General features: G+C 52.2%; 1 protein-coding gene across 4 annotated transcripts; it reads right to left on the bottom strand.

Annotated features, from left to right (window-relative positions):
• Window positions 1-69: 69 nt before the first annotated feature.
• On the bottom strand, window positions 70-23,644 carry LOC125552052 (sulfite exporter TauE/SafE family protein 3-like). Of its 4 annotated transcripts, none has more exons than XM_048715514.1 (12): window positions 23,263-23,644; window positions 21,633-21,792; window positions 20,643-20,843; window positions 20,488-20,552; window positions 20,385-20,415; window positions 20,236-20,312; window positions 20,050-20,136; window positions 1,884-1,934; window positions 926-1,147; window positions 681-774; window positions 458-551; window positions 70-362 (listed from the first exon to the last, which is right to left on the bottom strand). In XM_048715514.1, exons 1-12 carry the CDS (start codon window positions 23,437-23,439, stop codon window positions 251-253), a joined length of 1,371 nt encoding a protein of 456 aa, XP_048571471.1. In that variant the 5' UTR covers window positions 23,440-23,644; the 3' UTR covers window positions 70-250. The 4 variants fall into 4 exon arrangements, with proteins under 4 accessions (XP_048571471.1, XP_048571469.1, XP_048571470.1 ...); XM_048715512.1 differs by having other exon boundaries at window positions 458-598; window positions 23,263-23,640; XM_048715513.1 differs by having other exon boundaries at window positions 458-598; window positions 20,500-20,552; window positions 23,263-23,640.
• Between the last annotated feature and the right edge of the window lie 149 nt (window positions 23,645-23,793).

Raw genomic sequence — 23,793 nt, 5'->3', positions numbered from 1 at the left:
TTTTTTTACACTAACATCTTACATTATGGGATGGAGTAGGAGCTCTAAACTTACCAGAAGTCAGAAATAGCATAAATCTATTAAGAATTACGGTTTATCCATCTGAAGGTACATTTACATTGGGTGACTAGCAAATACAACTCGTACGTTGGAAGGTACTGGCTGGAATTCTTATCTCCTGGCCATGTGGTTTAACTTGGCATCTGCAAGCAAACATCACAGCATTCCATCCACTGAAACTGCACAATCATCACGCTGTTCTTGTATGCGTCCTTCCTACGCATGATAGTTGCAAATGTTGCCGAATCCCATGTACTCGTGCCGCGCCATCTTGTGAGTCGTCTTGGAGATGCCGACTCCACCTGAAGACAGTAGATTTAAGAGCTTCTTGTATTGGGTATGAGACCACGTAACCTGAATGGAATGGTTGCAGTGAGAGGGAAACCGGTAAAGGTACCTAGAGAAATCGCGCTGACGAAGATCATGGAGGACAATATGAAGATGATAAATGATGCCCGCCCTAGCCAATTGACCAGTTTCCTTGCGACCCGCTGGCCAACAATCGCGGCAACAAATGTCAGGCTAGTGAAGAAGAGAGCTGCACAAATTTCAGACAAAAATAGTAAGATAGCAGTGCATGATCACTACCCCCATAGGAGAAACAGAGAAAGAGACAGTACCGTACGGTACAGGGAACCGTTTCAGGAGGTAGTATTCCACGGCCGCCATGGAAGATGAGAACATCATCGCAAAGCTGCCCGTCGCACTCGAGACCTGCACCAGTGTAATGGCACATACCAACAGCTCAAATATGCGATGAATGAATGAATGAAAAGTACAAATAGAACACCATCAAATGGTTGAAGCATCTGGTAAACAAAGTTTTTGTTTCTGCGATGAACAAAGTATTTTTTCTCTTTTTCACCTGAGGATGGATACCGAGCTCCAGGAAGAGAGGCCCCATGACGACGCCCCCACCGACCCCAAGCAGACCGGCAAGGACACCGGCGGTGACACCAAACAAGCAGTATACTAATATCTGATGAGCTTTCGGGCTGGTTTGATTGTTTGCTCTTGATGATAGCGCCCTCTTCCCTTGCACCAAACCTGCTGCCTGGTACATGGACACTCCAACTGACACCGGGATCTGCTTACATATCCAACAGGTAAGGAGCTGTGTTAGTGTAACACGGGAGGGATGGCTGTAATATGAAGCGCTGACTACGAGATGATACAAGATGACAACAATATGTATGTTAGGCCCTGTTCGGTAATCACCCGCTTCCAGAATCTGCGGAGAGGGGAAACCGCAGCTCCGCCAATTCCGCTCCTGGAGTTGTGGAGCGGAGCGGTACCGAACAGGGCCTTAGTTGTTGCAGCGAAGATGCAAATCGAAAGCGAAGACAAAAAGGATGATGGTTACAACCTGCGAGAGAATTGCTTTCAAGTCTATAATACACAAATAGTTGATCCACATTAAGTCTAATTTTCTCAGCATGCAGCCCTTCACATCATAAAATGTACCACTTCATCATCCACTATAATTATTTTGTAGCACATGCATACCTCAATTTAATTGTTCCATCTCCAATAGTCCAATGTACATGCATACTCTTTGTTCACATATAATTACTTTAAAAAATAATAGCTTTCGATTTAGATCATTTCATTCGTATAGAATGTATCCAAATTAATCTTTAAAATCTTGCAGCAACGCGCGGGGAAATCACCTAGTTATACTAGATAGTGATGACATTTTCAGGCAGTTTAGCCATTGGCATAGAAACTTCCTTGAATCCCAGAACCATAAAAGTCGTAACTGCGGATCAATTTTGTATGGAATGTGGTTGATTAATGAGGTGAAGAAACGCAGTTAGGTTTACCTGGAGGACAGTCAAAACCCAGTACCATGTGGAGCAAGTTGCCACGTAGTTCTGCGTGCATGAAAGAATAAAGTGATGTGCTACCATGCGTCATGCAAAACAGTAAATAAGATCATATAAAATACTAACCTATGATACTATGTACTATGGAGTTGCAATATGCATGATATTAGTGTATGATACTTTGCACTACGGATAACCTAAGGATTACAGTTTCTCCGAAAACAGTACTAAAAGCAATTCTAACAAACACCTCAAACACCTACAACTCCCAAAAGGACTTCAATTATTACTCTGGCAGACCCCCAAAAGTTTTTGGGGCCTCCCAAAAATTATCATCTAGCTCCTAATACTCGGGGAAGTTTTGGGCATCTCAATCCCACTCCGAAACAAGAAAATGCCGTGGCAGAAATTTCACTGCCCGGTCACTACCTTCTATCATCATCATCGGAACCATCGCCGTCCCTCCTCCTCCCACCGGAGACACCACATGCCATCCGAGACGAGTATCCTCGCTTCCACTATTCCCAACCACATGAGCTGAAACTCTCTTCACCACCGTTGCCGCACGTGTAGCCGTTTAGGGAGGCAATGTTGCGCCATGCCGTGCCACGAGCTTCAGCAAGGCGGAGAATCAGCTCAATCCCCCATACACACTTCCCAGCCTCCTTGAGCTCCCGTAGGCCACCACGAGCTTCCGTCGGCGACGCACACAAAGTGTTCAACTAAATGGTTGCATGCTTTTTCTTTTCATTTTTAGCAAAACTGCATTTGAAGATTTGCATCCGTTTAATTGTTTAATTCAATGCACAAATGAGGAGTCTTGTTTGGGAGTTTTTCTCAGACTTTCATCCGAGGAGGAGGAGGAGGAAGATGAATTCAAGATGGGGGTGGAACTTAATCATTCACGACGAGGAGACCAACAAAATACTTAGGCATGGTTCTCAGCCAGGGCGTGTGTGCAATCTTCTGTATTAGGAAGAAGTTGATGCGTGTCTCATAAGGGATTACTTGGTGTATCTCGACGCACTCCTCATGCAACGTTTTAGAATGTCTAGTGAGCTCTTCCTGTGAATTGCAACTGTTGTCGAACACAATCATGATTATCTCAAGCAGAAGAGAAATGTAACCAAAGAACTTGGCACATGTGCTTCTTAGAAGATAATGTCAGCAATGCGCATGATCATAGATCCCCAGCTGAAGCTACAAATGAATACCTTTACACCATAGATGAAGACACCATCAAGAGCATAGGGAAATTTGCAAAGTTTGTGATTGAGCTCTGCGGAAGTGAGTACTTGAGAACAACCAATGTAGACGACATTCCAAGGCTGATGGATATTGGTACATCAATTAGGGTTCCCGAGGATGCTTGAGAGCATGGATTGCATGTGCTAAAGATGGAGGAATTGCCCTACAACGTGGCATGGGTGATTCCCTAGTCGTTGTCATGATTCAAGAATCATACTTGAAGTCGTTGCATCCCTCAATCTATGGATTTGGCATTGTTACTTTGGTATGCCTAGCTCTTATAATGACCTCAAATCCAACAAATTTCTCCTTTGTTTGTAAGTCTTTTTGTTGGGAATGCTCCACCTTGCATCTTTCAAGTAAATGGTCACTAGTATGATATGTGACACTATCTTGCAGATGATATCTATCTCTCATGGTCCAGATTTGTGAACACATACCCCGAAGGCAACAAAAGAGCTTGCCAAGGATAAATAAGCTATTAGAAAGAATGTTGAAAGAGCCTTTAGTGTGTTGCAAGGTTGCTTTGCAATTGTTAGCAGTTCTAATAGATTATGGGACCAAAAGACACTATGAAGGACCATGACAAAAATATAATCATGCATAAAAGATAATAGAGAATGAGAGAGGCCAAAAATGAGAACTTTATGTATTATTAAATACGAATACCTGGAATGCTTGAGCATCATAAAGACATAATATAGAGATCTCTTAAAGCGCGTAGAAAGGTTGAAGACTGACATATGCGTAAGCAACTTTAAGATGACCCTGTGGAGCCCTTGTGGGAACTTCATGGCAAGTTCATACATGCACCATCATGTTTTTATTAAATTATTTACTTCACTTGGACCTATGTTTTTTCTTAATTTGAATTTTAAAATTTCAAGATTTAAAAATTATGGATTGAAATGTTGTTGGATTTGTATGGCTGAACATCAATGATTGAATTAATATGACATAAATAGTGTAGTTGAAATGATGTTTGTATGCATAAAGGAGTGATAATTAGCTAACAGAACTTATTATGATATAAGTTTAGGGGATATGCTAGAAGAGAACCTCCCAATACCCTGATTTTTTGGGAGGCTCCCAATGAGTGGCTTTTGGAAGTTCATGCTAGGGGATATGCTAGAATTCTCTAACATCATTATTTTTAGAGTTCCCAAAAACCGATATGCAAAAATACCAATGGTAAATTTCATTATTTATTATTACATTACTATATCAATACTAATTACATTCTTCCTAAAGAGTCTCACATTAATCAGAGAGGAGAAAAATAAATAATAGAAGCAATCCATTTGGTGACCTTGAATTATAAAGGATCAGAGGGAGAAAAAAATATAGAACCCATGGATAACAAAACTCAAGCATGTCGTGCATTAGTTTTGATGTAACCCTGATCTTACACATGATATCCACATGTGTTGTCTGATCTATGGTCTCACTCACGAACTAATCATAGGTGCAGTGGCACAGCCAGGACAGGGCCAGGCCCGAGCAAGCCCAGGCCGAACACGTGCTACATTGTTAAACAATGTCGAATGTGCTACAATCAAAATCCAGCGACATGACCTAGGTAATGGCCCAAGCAGCCTTGGGGCATAACTACACCTTTGAATAGGCGTACATGAGACCTTTATGTTTTATGTATCATGTCAATGGACAATCATTAGTGCATATTTTCACTTGTTGCTTTCATAAACAGTCAAGTTATCGGTTATGCTGGAGTGACTATTGGTCCCATTTGCCACTTGTAAGACGATGGCATTTTTCTCTTTCACGTAGATTAACCTTCCATGTCAATTTCATCATGTGGTAATTCTTTTATATTCAATACTAATATAAAATCAAATTTTGCAATTCCAACCCTATTCTGGATCTCTCCATCTTCGCGCATATTTTTTCCTGCACTTAGTAACTCATTTTTGTGTGTATTTGCTGTCGGAGTAATGGGCCACGGATAGGCTAACCCGAGTTCTAGAACCTTTCAAGACATCGGGGCAGGCTGCGCCCCTCAAGACCCCAGGACGAAGAGCCGTCTTCTAAGAAGTCGGCAGCAAGGCAACCAACTAGCCACTCGCGGACGAGCCCCAGGAACGACTTCAGGATAAGCCGACTCTTGACTGACGGCTTCCCGAGAAGCCGGTCTTGGGGAGTCGGCCCGCGACTCCAACAAACCCCCTGTCCTCATCAAGAGGGATAGGGCAGGGGAGTGGCTACAGTGAAGTCTGCTCCCGCCCCTTTCCAGAGGCAGGCATGGCTACAGTACGCCGTACTCGCGGAGATCTCCGTGTGGCGTGGCACTGTTGCCATGCCAGCCCTGTCATCAGCGCCGGTGGACCGAATCCTGCACCCACGACGGCTTGTCCGTACGACCTTGGGGCAGCGGGTCCCACCAGCCAGCGGGACCCCAGAAGACGGCAAGTGCGCCACCAGTCGGACTCGTTGGGAGTCGGCCCCCGGGAGTCGGCCAGCTCCTCCCCCGGGTCCCACGCGCCATCAACCAGATGTGACAGGGAATGGCAACAGTGATCGCCCGCCACACGGCGGAGCTGTTGCCACGACCCCATGACCGAGCCCGCGTCATTAGAAGCACGGCTACAGTAATCTGCAGCTGGCAAGACCCGCCCGCGGCGGACGCGGCCTGTCGGCTCCGTACCGAGCTAGTCGGCGGGGCCCACCAGTCGGCGGGCCCCAGGAGTCGGCGGATAAGATGGCGGCCAGAGAGACTGACGGCTGGGCCCGCGCCCAGCCGGATTACCATTGTACCCCTGGGGGGTAGGCCTATATAAACCCCCCCAGGGCACCCATGCAAAGGGTTGGAATCCATTAGCACTAGACCAGACCATATAGGAAGGAGAGAGCTAGCCTTGCCTTCTCCTACCTTCAGGAAACAGCTCAAGGAGCAATCGTGTAAACACTTTGCCGTAGTGATCATGCGGAGACCCCGCAGAGCAGCAGTAGGGGTATTATCTCCCCGGAGTGCCCTGAAGCTGGGTAAGATTCGCCGGCGTGCATGTCTTTGCCTCATCCTATTTCCAGGCACCGGCGACGTTCTACTCGCCCCCACCATGATAAGCCATCCTTTGGCATATGTCACACCCAACCCCCGACATTTGGCGCCCACCGTGGGGCCTGGTGCACCGTCGTCCGGAGACCTGTTCTGGACGGGAACCCTTTTCCTCCCTGGCGAGCGCAGCCAGCCAGGCACGCCAGACAGAGTCAGTGCTGACGTGCTGCACGGCGTTGAGATCGCCTACGCAGCCAGCTGCCTCGCCGAACTTGTCGGTGAGGTTCGACTCTCTGACGAACCTGCATCCAACGCAGGCACGGGCGGCTCTGAGAGCCTCCTCGCGGGCCTCCTCGATCAACTCCACGTCTCCGGCGAGCCTATCATGGACTTGGAGTCTGTAGGCTCCACCGACCCGATGCTGGTCGACTCCGACACCGCGTCGCTCGACGCATTCCCCACTAATGTGGTGGTCTACGACGAACCTCTCCCTCACGCGGAGAGCGACGAAAACACCGTCACCGAGGTGCTTGTCATTAGTCATGACGAACCTCTCGGCGGAGGAGCGCATGACCCACTTGGTGCGGCGCTACAAGACCTGACTGCGTCCATTCCGGAAGACGCTGACGCGGAGACGTTGGAGGCGCGCCGCCTTCAGCTCGTCGAAGGCGCGAAGAAGCTGGCTAGCATGAGACGCTTGTCAGAAGCCTACCAGCGGGAGATGGATCGCGCTGTTGGTGGCTCGCCAGCCCCAGCTGGGCCCAGCCGCCTCGGCTCGGTCCAGCAGCGTGGCGTAGCCATCGCCAACCTGTTCGGGGCAAGTCGCCCTGTGTACGCCATGCCTGCGGAGAAGATTCGAGCCGCCTAGGCGGCGGCAGACGAGCTGGACAATTTCGAGGGCGAAGAGCGCCGCCTGATGATGGAGCGAGTCCAACGGCTCCTCGACGCGGCTGCCGCGCAGAACGAGGCCGACTGTCGCACGGAGGCGCCGCAGCGGCAAAACGACGACCTTCGACGAGATCAAGGCGCGACGTCTCGGACGTCGACTGGCGGTGCCCGAGGGAGAAGAGACAAGGATCCGACTGTTAGCCATAGTCGGACTCACATTACCATAGAGCGCGACCAAGACGGCCGCCCGAGAGCAATGGAACGACGGGACGACTGTCCGCCTCACCCTCTGCGTAAGGAAAGGCGAGTCTCCCTGCCGCCTGTTGATCATCCGACTCTCGGCGACCGCCTTGGCTGCCGCGAGGGAGTCGGGGAAAACGACGCCCGCCACCGGATCGACCGACTTCACCGATCCCTGGCGCTAGAAGAAGAAGACGAGTTGGGTCCGCCTTTTTTCGGGCCCCGCATTCAAGATGAGCCCTTTCCCAAAGGGTACATGCTCCCAAGAAACACGCCCAAGTACACCGGCTCCGTGAAGCCGGAAGACTGCCCGGTTGACTACTCCACGGCTGTCAGCATAGCAAACGGCAACAAGCGCGTCGCCGTGAAATACGTTCCGCTCATGCTCCAGGGCACGGGCCAGACATGGCTGAATAGCCTGAAGCCCCGCAGCATCAACAGCTGGGTTGACTTCACCGAAGCATTCGTCCACAACTTCACCAGCATGTACAAGCGTCCTCCCAAGCCTCGACAGCTTTCCTTGTGCATGCAAGGTCCCAACGAGTCGACTCGCGATTACCTCACGCGTTGGGCCGAGCTTCGGAACTCCTGCGAAGGCGTGCACGAGGTGCAGGCTATCGAGTACTTCACAGCCGGGTGCAGAGAAGGCACCCTCCTTAAGCACAAGCTCCTCTGCGACGAGCCAGAAACCCTCGACGAGCTGCTGATCATAGCAGACAAGTACGCCACGGCTGACTCCTCCATGAAGGAGGAGATTCAAGTTAGCGCAACTGGCAAAGTGGCCCCTCAGGCTCCAAGAACTCCGGCGGGAAACGCCAGTCGGCGGCAACAGCAGAGCGACCACAAGCGCAAGACCCCGCAGCCGGCTTCCAGCAGCCGGCAGGTCGCGACGGTTGAAGCCCAGCAGCCGGATGGGCAGCCTCCACCTAAGCGACAGAAAGGTGGCAAGCCCAACTGGTTGCCGGCCTTCTCATACGAGCAGACCCTGGATGGTCCTTGCAAATTCCATAGCGGCGCGAAGCCATCAAACCACACCACCGGGAAGTGCCACTGGCTCACCAGGATCGCCAAGGGAGATGGCCTCTTACCTTCCCCGCCTGCTGGGCAGCCGCCTCCGCCTCCGCCCCAGCAGCCGGCTGTCAGGCCAGTCGGCGTAGTACAAGACGAATACCCCGAAGAGCACGGAGCCTACGTGGTGTTTACCAGTATGGCTGATGATCAACGCAGCAGGCGACTGCAGCGACAAGAGGTGAATGCAGTAGCATCAGAGACACCAGAGTTCATGCACTGGTCCGAGAAGCCTATCAGCTGGAGCAGAGCTGATCACCCAGAGGTGATGCTGAGTCCAGGATCTTATGCTTTGGTCTTAGATGCCACCTTTGCCATGGATAGATGAGCTGCTTGTTTCTCGCGAGTTCTGATAGACGGAGGCAGCAACATCAACATCTTGTACAAGGACACCATGGAGAAGTTAGGAATCAAGCAAAGACAGCTTCAGAACAGCCGGACTGTGTTCCACGGCATTGTTCCTGGGCTTTCCTGCTCACCAATTGGCAAGATCCTGATGGATGTCCTCTTTGGAGACAAGGATCACTTCCGCCGAGAGTCAGTTTGGTTTGAGGTGGTGGACCTCGAGAGCCCATACCATGCACTACTTGGCCGACCCGCCCTGGCCAAGTTCATGGCAGTCCCCCACTATGCCTACCTCAAAATGAAGATGCCTAGTCCAGGGGAATTCTGACCGTAGCCGACGACTACTGGAAGTCGTCTGCCTGTGCGGCTGAGAGCAGTCGGCTAGCCGAGTCCCTGGTGATCGCAGCCGAGAAGCGACTCCTTGAATGGGTTGTGGCGATGGCCGGCAAGCAGCCAGAGGTGTCGCCTAACCCAAAGGATTCAGAGGCCGAGGGTTCGTTCAAGCCGACCAAGGAGACAAAGAAGATACTCTTGGACCCGGAGCGCCCAGAGAGGTATGCCGTCGTAGGCGCAAACCTCGACAGCAAATAGGAAGGCGAGCTCGTCGATTTCCTCCGTGAGAATCGGGACATCTTCGCATGGTCCCCCAAAGACATGCCAGGTGTACCGACGGAATTCACCGAGCACAAGTTACATGTCCGATCTGATGCAAAGCCGGTCAGGCAGCCCCTGCGCCACCTGTCAGAAGAGAAGAGAAGAGTTGTCGTAGAAGAAATAGCCCGACTCCTAGCAGCCGACTTCATTATGGAAGTATTCTTTCTAGAGTGGCTAGCAAATCCGGTCCTGGTACTGAAGAAGAACAAGCAGTGGCGAATGTGTATTGACTACACGAGCCTCAACAAGGCCTGCCCCAAGGACCCGTTTGCTCTACCAAGAATTGATCAGGTGATAGACTCCACCGCCGGATGCGAGCTGTTGAGTTTTTTGGATGCATATTCAGGATATCACCAGATCAAGCTGAACCCGGCTGACAGACTAAAGACCGCCTTCATCATGCTGTTTGGAGCCTTCTGCTACCTCACCATGACGTTCGGCTTGAGGAATGCCGGCGCCACCTTTCAGCATTGCATGCAGAAGTGCCTCCTCAAGCAACTCGGGAGAAACGCCCACGTCTACGTGGACGATGTGGTGGTGAAGACGGAAAAGCGTGGAACACTGCTGGAAAACCTCAAGGAGACCTTTGAGAACCTGCGCCGATTCCAGATCAAGCTCAACCCCGAGAAGTGCGTTTTTGGAGTACCAGCCGGCCAACTCCTTGGCTTCCTGGTCTCTGAACGCGGCATAGAGTGCAACCCTGTAAAGATCAAGGCCATCGAGAGGATGGAGGTACCCAGCCGACTGCTGGACGTGCAAAAGTTCACCTGCTGCTTGGCGTCCATCAGCCAATTCATCAGTCGGCTGGGCGAGAAAGATCTCCCCTTATACCAACTCATGAAGAAGACCACTTTTTTCGAGTGGAACCACAAGGTGGATGAAGCTTTTCTCCAGTTGAAAAAGATGCTGACTACTCCACCCGTTCTGGTGGCTCCGACTCCTAAGGAACCTATGCTCCTGTACATCGCCGCCACCAGCCGGGTAGTCAGCACGGTCATTGTAGTAGAATGCAAGGAGGAAGGCAAGGCACTACCTGTCCAGAGACCGGTATATTACCTGAGCGAAGTGCTGTCAGCCTCCAAGCAGAACTATCCCCACTACCAGAAGATGTGCTATGGCGTGCACTTTGCCGCCAAGAAATTGAAGCCTTACTTTTAAGAGCATCTAATCACCGTGGTCTGCACGGCCCCGCTTGCCGAGATCATCGGAAGCCGAGATGCTTCTGGCCGAGTGGCCAAGTGGGCCATAGAGCTGGCTCCCTACACCATCCACTACCAGCCCCGCACCGCCATCAAGTCACAAGCACTGGCCGACTTTCTCGTCGACTGGGCCGAGACCCAGTACCTACCTCCAGTGCCCGACTCCACCCATTGGCGGATGCATTTCGACGGCTTCAAGATGCGCACCGGCTTGGGAGCCGGCGTTGTCCTCACTTCTCCTAAAGACGACAAGCTCAAATACGCACTGCAAATTCATTTTGCTGCCTCCAACAACGTCGCCGAGTACGAGGCGCTCATTCACGGGCTCCGGCTTGCCAAAGAACTCGGTATTCGCCGGATCCTGTGTTATGGCGACTCAGACTTAGTGGTCCAGCAGTCGTCTGGCGACTGGGACGCCAAAGATGCAAACATGGCAAGTTACCGTTTCGTCGTGCAACAACTCAGTGGGTATTTCGAGGGGTGCGAATTCCTCCATGTGCCAAGAAATGACAACGACCAAGCAGACGCCTTGGCACAAATCGGCTCTACCCGCCAAGCAATACCATCCAGCGTCGCCCTTCAATGCCTCCTCAAGCCATCTGTCAAGCCTTCACCAGAATCAGACTCCATCTTCGTGCCGGCTCCTCCCGAAGAAGTCGGATCCGACTCCAGAGCCCCGACAGATGGTACGGGGATTTCGACAGTCGGTTCCAAAGCCGCCACAGTCGGGGCCGGCCTAGGGACTGCAGAACCCGGCCCGGGGACGGCGGCGGCGGGCTCGAAGACTCCAGAACTCGGCCCAAGAGCCGCGCCAGTCGGCCCGGGGACTTCGTTAACCCAGCAAGCGGTTGTTGACTCCAACCCACCGCCTCCCAGCCCAAACGCCCTCGTCCAAGTCGCAGTTCTGGCAGCCGAAGAAATAGCAGCACCCTCATGGGCCCAGCCCATCCTCAAATTTCTGGTGAGCAAAGAGCTACCAACTGATGAGACCTTAGCTCGGCAAGTACAACGTCGAGCGGCAGCCTACACCATAGTCAACAGAGAGCTGGTCAGGCGCAGCGTCACTGGTGTCTACCAGCGTTGTGTAGAGCCAGAGCAAGGCCAAGCAATTCTCAAAGACATCCACCAAGGCGAGTGCGGCCATCATGCGGCTTCAAGAGCACTCGTCGCCAAAGCTTTCCGACACGGCTTCTTTTGGCCAATGGCCTTAGAAGAGGCCAAGGAATTGGTCCAAAAATGCAAAGGGTGCCAGAAGTTCCGCTCCAAGCCGCATCAGCCGGCTTCTGCACTCAAGACCATCCCCATTGCCTGGCCTTTCGCAGTTTGGGGTCTAGACATGGTGGGACCATTCAAGACAGCACGAAGTGGCTTAACTCACTTACTTGTCACAGTGGACAAGTTCACCAAGTGGATAGAAGCAAAGCCAATCAAGAAACTGAACGGTCCGACTGCCATGACCTTCATCTCCGATATCACAATTCGGTACGGCATACCACACAGCATCATCACCGACAACGGCACAAATTTTGCCAAAGGCGCTTTGGCCCGTTTTTGCGCAACACAGGGCATCCGACTGGACCTAGCGTCCGTCACCCATCCACAGTCAAACGGCCAGGTGGAGCGAGCAAACGGCCTCATCCTATCCGGCATCAAGCCCCGACTGGTCGAGCCTCTGGAGCGTTCGGCTGGCTGCTGGCTCGATGAGTTGCCAGCCGTCCTCTGGAGCCTGCGCACGACTCCAAACAAGTCAACCGGCTTTACGCCTTTCTTCCTCGTCTACGGTGCTGAAGCCGTCATCCCAACGGACATAGAGTTCGACTCCCCGCGAGTCACCATGTACACCGAGGAGGAAGCAGAAGAAGCACGTCAAGACGGCGTCGATCTGCTGGAAGAGGGCCGGCTGTTGGCACTCAGCCGGTCCAACATCTACCAGCAGAACCTGCGCCGATACTACAACAGGAAGGTCAAGCCGAGATCTTTCCAAGAGGGCAACCTTGTGCTCCGACTGATCCAGCGAACAGCCGGCCAGCACAAGCTGTCGACGCCTTGGGAAGGCCCTTTCATCATCAGCAAAGTACTGGGCAACGACTCCTACTACCTGATTGACGCTCAGAAGCCCCGAGCACGCAAGAGGGACGACTCCGGCAAAGAGACGGAGCGGCCATGGAATGCAAATCTCCTCCGAAGATTTTACAGTTAATACAGTATGTACCACGCTACCTTTTGTATTAAAGTACCAAGGCTTCGGGCCCCCCGAGACGAGCTCGGGGACTGCCCTCTTTTGTCTATATGATAAAAATTACGCCTACGAGTATATTACTCTTTGTTATGCCGCCTGGCACCGGGCTCGACAGGTCGGCCCGGGGACTTGCTGCCTTGCACTATGAAATGCTTCCTGCAGCCGGACAAGTAGTGTGTGGCGCCTAAGCCATCTCCTGTCAGAAGCCGCAGCTCGCAGAGCGACTGTACGGTGGGCAGGAGTAAGGTAGAATGGGTGTTCGCATGAAAAATGGCTAATGACTCAAAGCATAAAACATAGCTTAAGACGGCTTCCAGCCTTTTTTCGCAAACTGACTCTTGAATAGTCGGCTTGCCGCCTTCTATTCAACTTGCTCAAAAACTCTAAAAACAGCTAAGTACTTGCCTTCCCAAAGTAGCCAAGCATTTGATCCAACGGCAGTCCGCAGAGCGGCTGTCCGACTGGCAAAGGAAAAGGCCAAAAGTCAGGCAAGACAGGCAACTAAGGGAAAGCGGCAAAGGAAAAGGCCAAAAGAGCGACGAGCAAGAAAAGATAGAATTCGGGTAAATATTTACATAACATAGGCCCTTGGCTGAATCTTCGAGGAGAAGTTCAAAATACACCCCGCGGGTGGAATTGTGCGAATTAACAAGTTCTTCAAAGACTACTAAAGCAGATAAAATAAAGATAAGGCGGCAGCTTAGGAAGTGGCAGACGGATTTGGAGGGTCGGAAGAGGCGGCAGCGCCAGGCGTTGGGGCGGCCGGCTGGGCAGTCTCGGCTTGATTGCCTCCGGCGGCAGTCGGCTTGGTCGCACACGGCTCGTTGCTGGAGGCGCGGTCGAGCTGAGGCTGGCCGTCTGCTCCGTCTTCTGGTGCTTCCGTCTCACCTCCGTCCTCCGCCTCGCCTTCCTCCTCGACACTGGAGCCGATCACCTCCGCCGAGTCCTCGCCGTAGTCTGGGTTCATCCCAAACCACTCCGGCGGTACCTCCTCGCCGTCTTCAGACCGCTCGGGGACGAAGATGCTGGTGTCGGTGTACTCGGCGATCGCCACAGCATGCTTGACGAGGGCGTCTTCCACGGCTGCCAGCTCCGACTGGGCCTCCGACCGGAGTGTGGCCAGCCGGTCTAAGTCCAGCCCCGGATACCACGCCTTGACGAACTCTAAGGCCCGGCGCGCTCCAGCTCGGGCCGAGGAACCCTTCCAGGCCTCAAGACGACCAGCCGCGACCTCCAGCCAGTCAGCAGTCCGACCGGGGTGCGCGGAGCCTGCATGTCCGACCACTGGGCGGCAATCGCCTGGGCGCTGACACGTTGAAGCCGGCGCAGCATCCGATGAGTCGGCCGAAGGCGAGCCTCGATGCTCAGGATATGCTCATCAAGGGTTCGGGGAGCGTCGACGACGATCTCTGCGCCTTCCGCCCTCCGACCTTCACGATCAGCCTCGATGGCTTGGATGGCAGCCTGCGAATGCCCGGGAAAGAAGTCTGCCAAGACGGAAGAAATGAAGAAGCAAATCAAAAACCAGGAGTCGGCACGACTTATAATCGGCAGCTCGAAAAAAGAAAGTAAAAGAGACTCACCATCAACAATGTCTTCAATCTCATGGAAGTCGGAGGCCATCATTGCCTCTTTGTCAGTCCAGGAGGAGCGCTCGCTCGCGAACTCCCCAGGAGGGCGGCTTCCGCCTCCTTTTGCGTATTTGCAAGCAGGTCCCTCTGCTCTGCCAATTGTGTGGCCAGCAGATCGCGCTCTGTGGCGAGCTTGCTGCACTCCTCCCCCTTGGCGCGCAACACGGAGTTGGCTTTGCTCAGCTGCTATTGAAGAACATCGTTGGCTTCTGAAGAGAAGGAAGAAAGAAGGCGTTAAGTCATCAATAAAGAAGGTCGCTGGGGAGATCCGGCCCGACTGCTCAGTAGTCAGCCCGAATCTCAGGGACTACAGCCCGCGGGTGCGCCAGCGCACCCCCGCAAAGAAGAAAAAGGACTTACTCCGGCTCTCCGACAAGTCGGCGGTCCGCTTGCCCAGCTCTTCAACGTTACGGTTGAAGGCAGTAACGCGGAGGTTGTGGTAGTCCTGCGACAAATATTTTAGACAAAAGTTAGTACCCGAAGCTCACCAATTGGAGTTCCGGGCCGCCTGCTCAGCAGCCGGCCCGAAACTCGGGGACTACACCCAGTGGGTGCGCCGGCGTGCCCCCATAGAGAGGAACAAGAAAACAAGGACCAAAGAGAAAACATACCTGGACGGCTGCCCGCGATGCCAGGTACGCCTTGGTGCAGTTCTGGATGGCGTCGCCCTCAGCTCGAAGCTTCGTTTGGACGTCCAGAAGCGCCTGGTTCAGCGGCCCTGTGCCGCCTCCCCGCACCCACCCAATGGGCGTGGCGCTCGTCGCTTCGGCATCCGGGATCGCCGAGCTGGCGGTGCCGGTCTCCAGGGGGCGTGGCGCCGAGGTCGCTTTCTCAAGACAGCGGCGCGTTGGCGAGCCGACTTGAAGGAGTAGCCTCGCCACGGCCTCGTCTTCAGTCAGCGACACCGGAGGGTCCGCTGGCTGTTTGCCTTGCGCGCTCCCAGACGGCGGCGGAGGCGGCGGCGGAACGATCACGTCCGGCGTGGAGGAGTCGCCGCCTTCCTTCTCCATGACGTGGTTCTCGCGGCCGGCTTCCCCAGTCTGCCCCGTGAATTCCGGAGGCGGCGGCGCAGAGTTCAGCAGGGTGACGAACACCGCCGATTGGCGGTGCGCGGCCTCCTCAGCCTGCCGCTTCGTCGCGGCGACGGCTTTGGCCTCCGCCAGTTTCTTCTTGGCGGAGGCCTCCACCTTATCGGCCTCCACCTTCTCCAGGCGGGCGGCCTCTTCCTCGTTGCGCTTCTCCTGCGCGTTCCGCTCCGTTGCCTCCCGGAGGTCAGCAGCGGGGTCAATCCGCCGAGTGGTGGCGGACGTCTCCGCTGACCCCATGACAGAGGCAGCGACAACCCTCTCAAGAGTGAGGGGAGCCCTAAAGCGAGGGAAGCCAGTAAAAGACTTAGACAAAGCTACAGAGAAAGAATAAAGTGTTAAGACGGAATACTCACGCGGAGACCAGTGGCGGCTTCATTACTTCCTTGCGGAAGCGGATGGCCTTCGCGGCCGCCTCGTCCCGCTTGGTCGCCGCAGCCGAACTCTTGGGCTTCTTCGGCCGACTGCCGAACAAAGTCGGCACAGCCCTGCGCTTCTTCCTGCCGCCTGGAGCACCCGGCACGGCAGAAGAGCCCGCGTCGGGATGGCTGGCTCCTGGCCGGGGGCGGGGGGCGACCTCCTCATCATCGTCAGGCCAGTCCTCTAGACTGGCCCCGAGCCACGGGCCGCCTCCTCCTTCGGCGTTGTCTTCCAAAGCCGCCGCCCCCAGATCGGGGTCGTCGATGTCGCTCTCCGCCCGGTCGGCAAGGAACTCGCGGGCCGGCCCCGAGGTGCCGGCTGGTGGATGGAGGAGGGGATTCTGACCAAAGCCGACTGGTCAGGTCGCACAAAACAAACTCGGCAAGAAAGAAGACAACTCGAAGAAAGAAAGAAAGGGCAACTCACTGTAGGTGGGGGGTTGGCGCGGGAGTACGGCTCCTTGCCGAACCGCCAGTCCTCCAGCAGCTTGCTATCCAAGAGGTAGTTCACCATATAGGCCACCTCCTCGTAAGGCATGTCCTTGGTGCACATCCGACTCGGGTCACGACGCCCGCTCATTTGGCATATCATGTGGGGGCGGCCTTGGAGCGGGAGAACTCGGCGCGCCACGAAGGCGGCCAGCAGGTCTGGACCGGTCAGGCCCTCCGATTGTGTCAGCACTCGGAGTCGTGCGACGGCGCCGGCTCCCGCAGGCGTCAACGACTTGGCCCGGAACGACCAGTTGGGCAGTCTCCCAGCCGGCGGGCCGGCTTTGAAGGCCGGCAGGTTGACCCAATCGCCCCCTCGCGAAGACGCTCTTCACGTAGAAGTACGAACGCTACCACATCTTCACCGAATTTATCAGCTTGATGGTGGGGAAGGGGTTGTCGGCCCCCAACCTCGCATGGCGATGAATGCGCCACACTGAGCCGGCACGCCTGCAGCCTGGGTGCCGAGCTTGGAGAAGAAGAACTCCCCCCAGAGCTCGAGGGTGGGGAGGACTCCGAGGAAGCCTTCACACAAGGACACGAAGGCGGATAGCAGTACCACCGTATTGGGCGTGAGGTGGTGCGGCTGGAGGCCGTAGAATTCCAGAAAGGAGCGGAAGAAGCTGCTCGCCGGCAGCCCCAATCCGCGCAGGCAGTGCGAGCGGAAGATAACCCGCTCGCCCTCCTCCGGCGCCGGAGAGATCTCCCCCCTCGGCGCAAGGCGTACCCGCACGTAATCTTCGGCGGGAAGCCGACGAGTCTTGCGGAGGAACTCGATGTGATCGTCGTGGACTTCTGAGCCATTCCAGGTGCCGGAATGCACCGAGGGAGGCGCAGCGGCAGAAGAAGAACTCATCGAGAGCGGATCGCCACGGCGTTTGGCAAACCTTGGACGCGCGGCGGTGCGAGGAAGAAGAAGAAGAAGAAGAAGAAGAGCAAGGAGTAACGTGGAGAAGGGGCGCGCGTGCTCCGCCGCGTCCCCCTCCTCCCCCTACTTATAGCCTCATGGGCTGCGAAGCCGAGGGGGTGGTCGTGGGATTTACTGCGCCCACGACCCCCACGTTTCCACAACCAAAGTTACTGCGCGTAGTAACTTCACGGGAATCCCAACCGTCCGCTCGGGCCACGGCGGATCCGCTCGAGCGCCGAGGTGTGGTAGTGGCGGGCCCCGCCTACAGGCCTGTCCCTTCACGCACGTAGGCTGGCAGACTGGCCCGGCCGCGTATTGCCACGTGACAGGCCCAGAACGGGCGGCGGCCAGGAAGCTTAGCCTGCACGCTACTTGGATCCCGCCGCGACGTTCGAAATATTGCGCAAGTCAGAATTGGGCGAGTCCGACTCCTTCTAGTCGGCCCGGCAGAAGTCAAGCAAAATCCATGTCTCGGGCACCCGGAAAGAGAAACTGCTGAGGCTCCTCGGCCGATCGTCCGCGGCGCCTCATCAGCTTCGGGGACTACTGTCGGAGTAATGGGCCACGGGTAGGCTAACCCGAGTCCCAGAACCTTTCAAGACATCGGGACAGGCTGCGCCCCTCAAGACCCCAGGACGAAGAGCCGCCTTCTGAGAAGTCGGCAGCAAGGCAACCAACTAGCCACTCGCGGACGAGCCCCAGGAACGACTTCAGGATAAGCCGACTCTTGACTGACGGCTTACCGAGAAGCCGGCCTTGGGGAGTCGGCCCGCGACTCCAACAAACCCCCTGTCCTCATCAAGAGGGATAGGGCAGGGGAGTGGCTACAGTGAAGCCTGCTCCTGCCCCTTTCCAGAGGCAGGCATGGCTACAGTACGCCGTACTCGCGGAGATCTCCATGCGGTGTGGCACTGTTGCCATGCCAGCCCTGCCATCAGCGCCGGTGGACCAAATCCTGCGCCCACGATGGCTTGTCCGTACGACCTTGGGGCAGCGGGTCCCACCAGCCAGCGGGACCCCAGAAGACGGCAAGTGCGCCACCAGTCGGACTCGTTGGGAGTCGGCCCCCGGGAGTCGGCTAGCTCCTCCCCCGGGTCCCACGCGCCATCAACCAGATGTGACAGGGAATGGGAACAGTGATCGCCCGCCAGACGGCGGAGCTGTTGCCACGACCCCATGACCGAGCCCGCGTCATTAGAAGCACGACTACAGTAATCTGCAGCCGGCAAAACCCGCCTGCGGCGGACGCGGCCTGTCGGCTCCGTACCGAGCCAGTCGGCGGATAAGACGGCGGCCAGAGAGACTGACGGCTGGGCCCGCGCCCAGCCGGATTACCATTGTACCCCTGGGGTAGGCCTATATAAACCCCCCAGGGCACCCATGCAAAGGGTTGGAATCCATTAGCACTAGACCAGACCATATAGGAAGGAGAGAGCTAGCCTTGCCTTCTCCTACCTTCAGGAAACAGCTCAAGGAGCAATCGTGTAAACACTTTGCCGTAGTGATCATGCGGAGACCCCGCAGAGCAACAGTAGGGGTATTATCTCCCCGGAGAGCCCTGAAGCTGGGTAAGATTCGCCGGCGTGCATGTCTTCGCCTCATCCCGTTTCCAGGCACCGGCAACGTTCTACTCGCCCCCACCATGATAAGCCATCCTTTGGCATATGTCGCACCCAACCCCCGACATTTGCTTATGTTTGCTTTTATGGTAAGTAGGTGACAATGTTGAACTAGGACAAGATAACAAAGAAGTTGACTAGATCATCACAAAGGCATCTTACCTCTCCTTGATCACCTTGATCTAATATTTTGTGATGCATTGTCATGCTATTGTTTTATCAAACATGTATTATATTCTCGAATGATTTACTGGGCCATAAAAAGATAAAACTTTGACTTTGTCACCCTGATTTATCTAGAGTCACGGGTGGAGCACCCCATTGGATAAGGTGGGGCAGCCGCGCTACCTAATATTGTACCAAAAATATATTATATATGTATGCATCGCTGGCTAGGTCGAGTTCCTACGTCTGATAGGGGAAGTGAAACGGTGAGGAAGCAGTCTTGTAGTCTGGGATGTTGGATCATCTTTCTGTTGGCTGAGCTGGGCAAGTGAAGGAGCTCACCCCACCTTAAATTATGTCCATCCTTTTCCATTGTCTTGAATATTATGAAACCATGTTATCTTGTTAGCTAAGGAATATTACCACTCTTTCTAAATGTTGCTATTGTTGAAATTTACAACTTACACGTGTGACAGATAAACTGTTTGTTAAGGTTGGTGCGAAGCACTTTAGCTTTATTATAATTGCACTGGCATTGTGACACCATAAGGACCAATCCACAATTTTAAAATTTTGTGAGGGAAGTGTAAGCACTAAGTCTTGTATTGGCATGGCTTGGCAAACGATTTTGTGTATACAACACGAGTTTTATTACATAATAATTAATAATGATAGCCACATGGCTAAATATAATAGACAAAAAGGGCATATTTGCTTGATTCCTATCTGGCGAGGATATACACAAAAGGGTATTTGGAATTTAATATCGGGTTCTGGTAGTATTCTCCAATTTTCAATATCTCATGTGTAGATTGAGGTTGCTTATTCATATTTAATAGATAAGGTAGGAAAAAACTAAGAATTAGAGCGTGGAGCCCAATGTCTTATATATAAAAACAAATGTACATTGACATAAAAAACATGAAGTAGACCAGAGAATTAGTTTATCACCTTGGTGACTTGAAGTGTAAGGAATGCTACCCAAACGGAGGCCAGAAGGCCAAACTCCTTCCAGTAAATGTTCTTCCAAATGGATACCTACATATGGTTAAAAAATGATACTTACATCATCAAGCGAGCTCTTGTGTTATACATATATAGTACTTGATATCTCTGCTAGGTAGGGGGGGAAATCACCGCTTCATCTGTGGGTTTTTTTGTGTCAGATGCAGGATTGGGTCCTGTAGGCGGTGGCGTATATCTAGTATCTTCATCTGGTAAATCAAGAAAATATGAAGAATTTTCTACATTTTGTTAATAATGATGAATAAGTGTATTGATCTTACTAGATTGCTCTAGTTGTTTTGCCTTTGCCTCCTGAAATGAGTAACATGTTAGCATCCTTAAAAGATAGGTACCGCAAAAAAACGTACGAAAAATTTACCAAACCCTTCTTATCACCGTCTCTTTCTTCCATGCTTCAACACCCTTCAGAAAAGCTTTAACCGAAGTAACTGTAATTTCAATTTAAAATGCATTATGAAGTCAGCTACTTGCTAGAAAGGGTAAAGTGTCATCGGCAGTTTGAAGAAAAGACTGAGAACCTAGAAAGAGGATGATCAAGAGGACCGTGACAAGCCAGTCGGGGAATATCACATTGCAAATAACTCCAATGCTAACCCCCATCATGAGCATGGGCTGTATGAGGAGGGCTAGATCATAGTCTATCATTGGCATGTCCAAAGTTGGGTGTTTCAGCTTGAGATTGCAATACACGGTTGAAACAGCAGCTCCCGTGATCATACCTGGGGAAGAGATTCTTAGAAATGGGGGATTTCTCCTCCTTTTTGAAAAATGAAACAATCACAAAATAACATCCTTGGACATGCTTCTTTGGTGATGGTTTTCATATTTTCACTTGTTATATTATTATGATAGATGTTAAGAGCAAATCCATGTTCAATTGATCAACGGAGTACATTTGAGCAAATCCATGCTTAACTGCTATACGATAATCTACCTGCCGGAGAGCAAGAGGTAACTTTGACCTTCTCAAGACTAATGATGTCATTTCAAATCAGGATCACACTTTATTGGTAAAATTCAAATTGTTTCACTTGACTTTGATTAAAAAAAATCTGAGCAGATGTTTCTACACTAAATATGGAGAACATACCAAGCCACATTACAAGCTACGACACCCAGCCGTAAATATGCCGACTTACTAGAAAGCGTGTAGTAAAAAAAATCAGAAGTTAACTTATGTATACAAATTTATATTATTAAGTGGAAATGTACCGTGAGATTTATCACGAAAAATGTTTTCATGGTACAAAATGCTATATACTAAGTATACAACAAGGAATGGTCAAACATATTAAAAATTGTGCATCTCTAAAATATCATCTATCTACAGAAGAAGATTACATCATCTATTTACGAATGGAGGTATATAATGTCACAATATGCAAAATACCACAATAATGAACATTATGTAGGGAGTCGTTGCAAACTGAATATAAAAATTAAGAACGACAATATTTCTTGAACAATGAAAAACAAGTTCTAGCACAATAAATAAATTGTATCCTCACATTTTGACATCGCTGCTGATGACTTCGGATCAAAGCCAATGATCAACGTTAGCATTGGAACGAAGATCCCGCCTCCGCCTACTCCACCAACGCTGCCAAATGCTGCCCCGAAGAATCCAATGAATGACCCTAACACAATTCGCCATCCAAATTTCATGGGCTACATACAAACAAATGCACCAAATTAGGGAGCACCAAAATCCAACAGCGAAGCTAGAACATGTTGTGGGCGCTTTTTCGGCTGAAGTGGCTGCTCTAACCGAGGGCTTGAAGCTCGCTCTCTTGATTGGAGGTAGCTCTATCGTTGTGCATATGGATAATCTGATCGTTGTGGATGCTCTTAATCTCAACGTAGATCATGTGATGGTGATTGGACCTATTGTAGAAGAGTGTTGGCGGTTATGTGGTGACTTCAGGAAGGTTCTTTTCTAACATTGTAAGAAAGAGCCAAGCATGGTCGCTCATATGATTGCTTAACAGGGACATATTGATCCATTGACCATGTTGTTGAACTCATCCCCTAGTTTGATCTCTCGTTTTCTCGTGGATGATGTAAGTGTTATTTGAAATTAATAAGCTAGCCATAAAGACGTTTCCGTCAAAAAAAATACATCAAATTAGGGAGCACATATAGGTCAGGCACCAGAAAATCATTTTACTTTCGGTCGATTTTCTTTATCTTTCTGCCTTTGGATTATAAAAATCTAACGGCAAATGTTCTTGTTCTTCCACCGCAAAAAAAAAGTTCTTCTTCTTCCCTTTTCAAAAAAATGTTCTTCTTCCTTCCACCTCTTGCCGCTCCTCTGCATATCCCGATGAGGCTAAATTTCGTGTTTTGATCCTTTTTCCAAACATATTCGAGATCTGACCCTAGTTTGGAAAAAAATTGAGATCTGACCCTTTTGCTACCGCCAGGGACCATGACGGTAGGGTATAACAGCCTACCGCCGAGGAACCTGGTGGTAGGGTTGCATGCCCTATCGCCAAAACTCGTCTAAGTATTGAACACAATGCGTGCTCGTGCCTACCGCCAAGCACCTTGGCGGTAGGGTTATGCAGGCTACCGCCAGTCAGTTTGGCGGTAGAGATGTTTCCTACCGCCAAAGTCCCTGGCGGTAGGCTGTTAGACCCTACTGCCATGGACTCTGACGGTAGCAAAAGAGTCAGATCTTGATTTTTTTTCAACTTAAGATCAGATCTCGAATAGCTTTCGAAAAAGGGTCAAATCACGAAAATTTGCCTCCCGATGAGGCCTCACCAGTGACGCTGCGGCATCCGTGTCTCAAGCTCGGGCTCAATCTAATCCAAGCAGCGGCCAAAACGAAAAAGCCCCTCTCTCACCTTGCAGACGGTCATCCACTCATCCTCTCCTACGCCGGAAACAGTCGTGTCATCCACATCTCCATCGAGGTCATGACGGGGCCTCATCGGAATCGACTGACGCTCCCAAATTTCTCAGGCAATTGAGAAATAGCAAAGCCGACCAAATTAACATGGCATGCAACCCAGTTACTGACGCTTCACGCGTCAGAAAGGAAGTGCATGCAGAAGGGGTCACAACAGCTAGCTTACAAAATAAACTCCCCAGGAAAAAACACAGAGTTGAACAAACTGTACAGACAAAACTTACCGGCCAGACGTGGTGATAAGTGGTTCCGTACAAGCTGGCCAGCTTGCGCGGGGAGCTCGCTTCCTCCGGCCCTGCAATGGTGCCGGCGAAGGAGAGGCCCTTGTCGCCATCGGCGACGGCGGCGGCGACAGCGTACGCCATGCCCAGTGCCGCGACGGCGTGCCATTTCCTGCCCATTTCACGGCCCTAGAATCCAAGGAAAGGTCCTCCAATAATCCCAGAGTTTGATGATGTTCTCAAAACGTTTGCGCTCGTGTGCAAAGAGTAGGACCGAACGACGGTCTTGAATGCGCTTGGCGGGCGGTGGGATGGCGTGGGCCGCGGAGCCGCATAAACCCCGGGGACATATTTGCACGGCACGCCGACCATGGGATACACATCATCTTCCAGCTACGGGCTAGTGGCTTGTTTGTTTTGGGTCCTTTCGTATGTTGCTGTATTCCACCGCCTCATTAGTCATTATTAATGCAGCTTGGACCCCTCTCTCCTCTCTTGTTCAGAAAAGAAAAAAGAAAAAGAAAGAAGACAGAA

This window comes from Triticum urartu, chromosome 4 (genome assembly GCF_003073215.2).
Source record: "Triticum urartu cultivar G1812 chromosome 4, Tu2.1, whole genome shotgun sequence".
NCBI classification, from domain to species: Eukaryota; Viridiplantae; Streptophyta; class Magnoliopsida; order Poales; family Poaceae; genus Triticum; species Triticum urartu.
The sequence above is the reverse complement of the archived record's forward strand: the minus strand, read 5'-3'. Positions and strand labels throughout refer to the sequence as shown.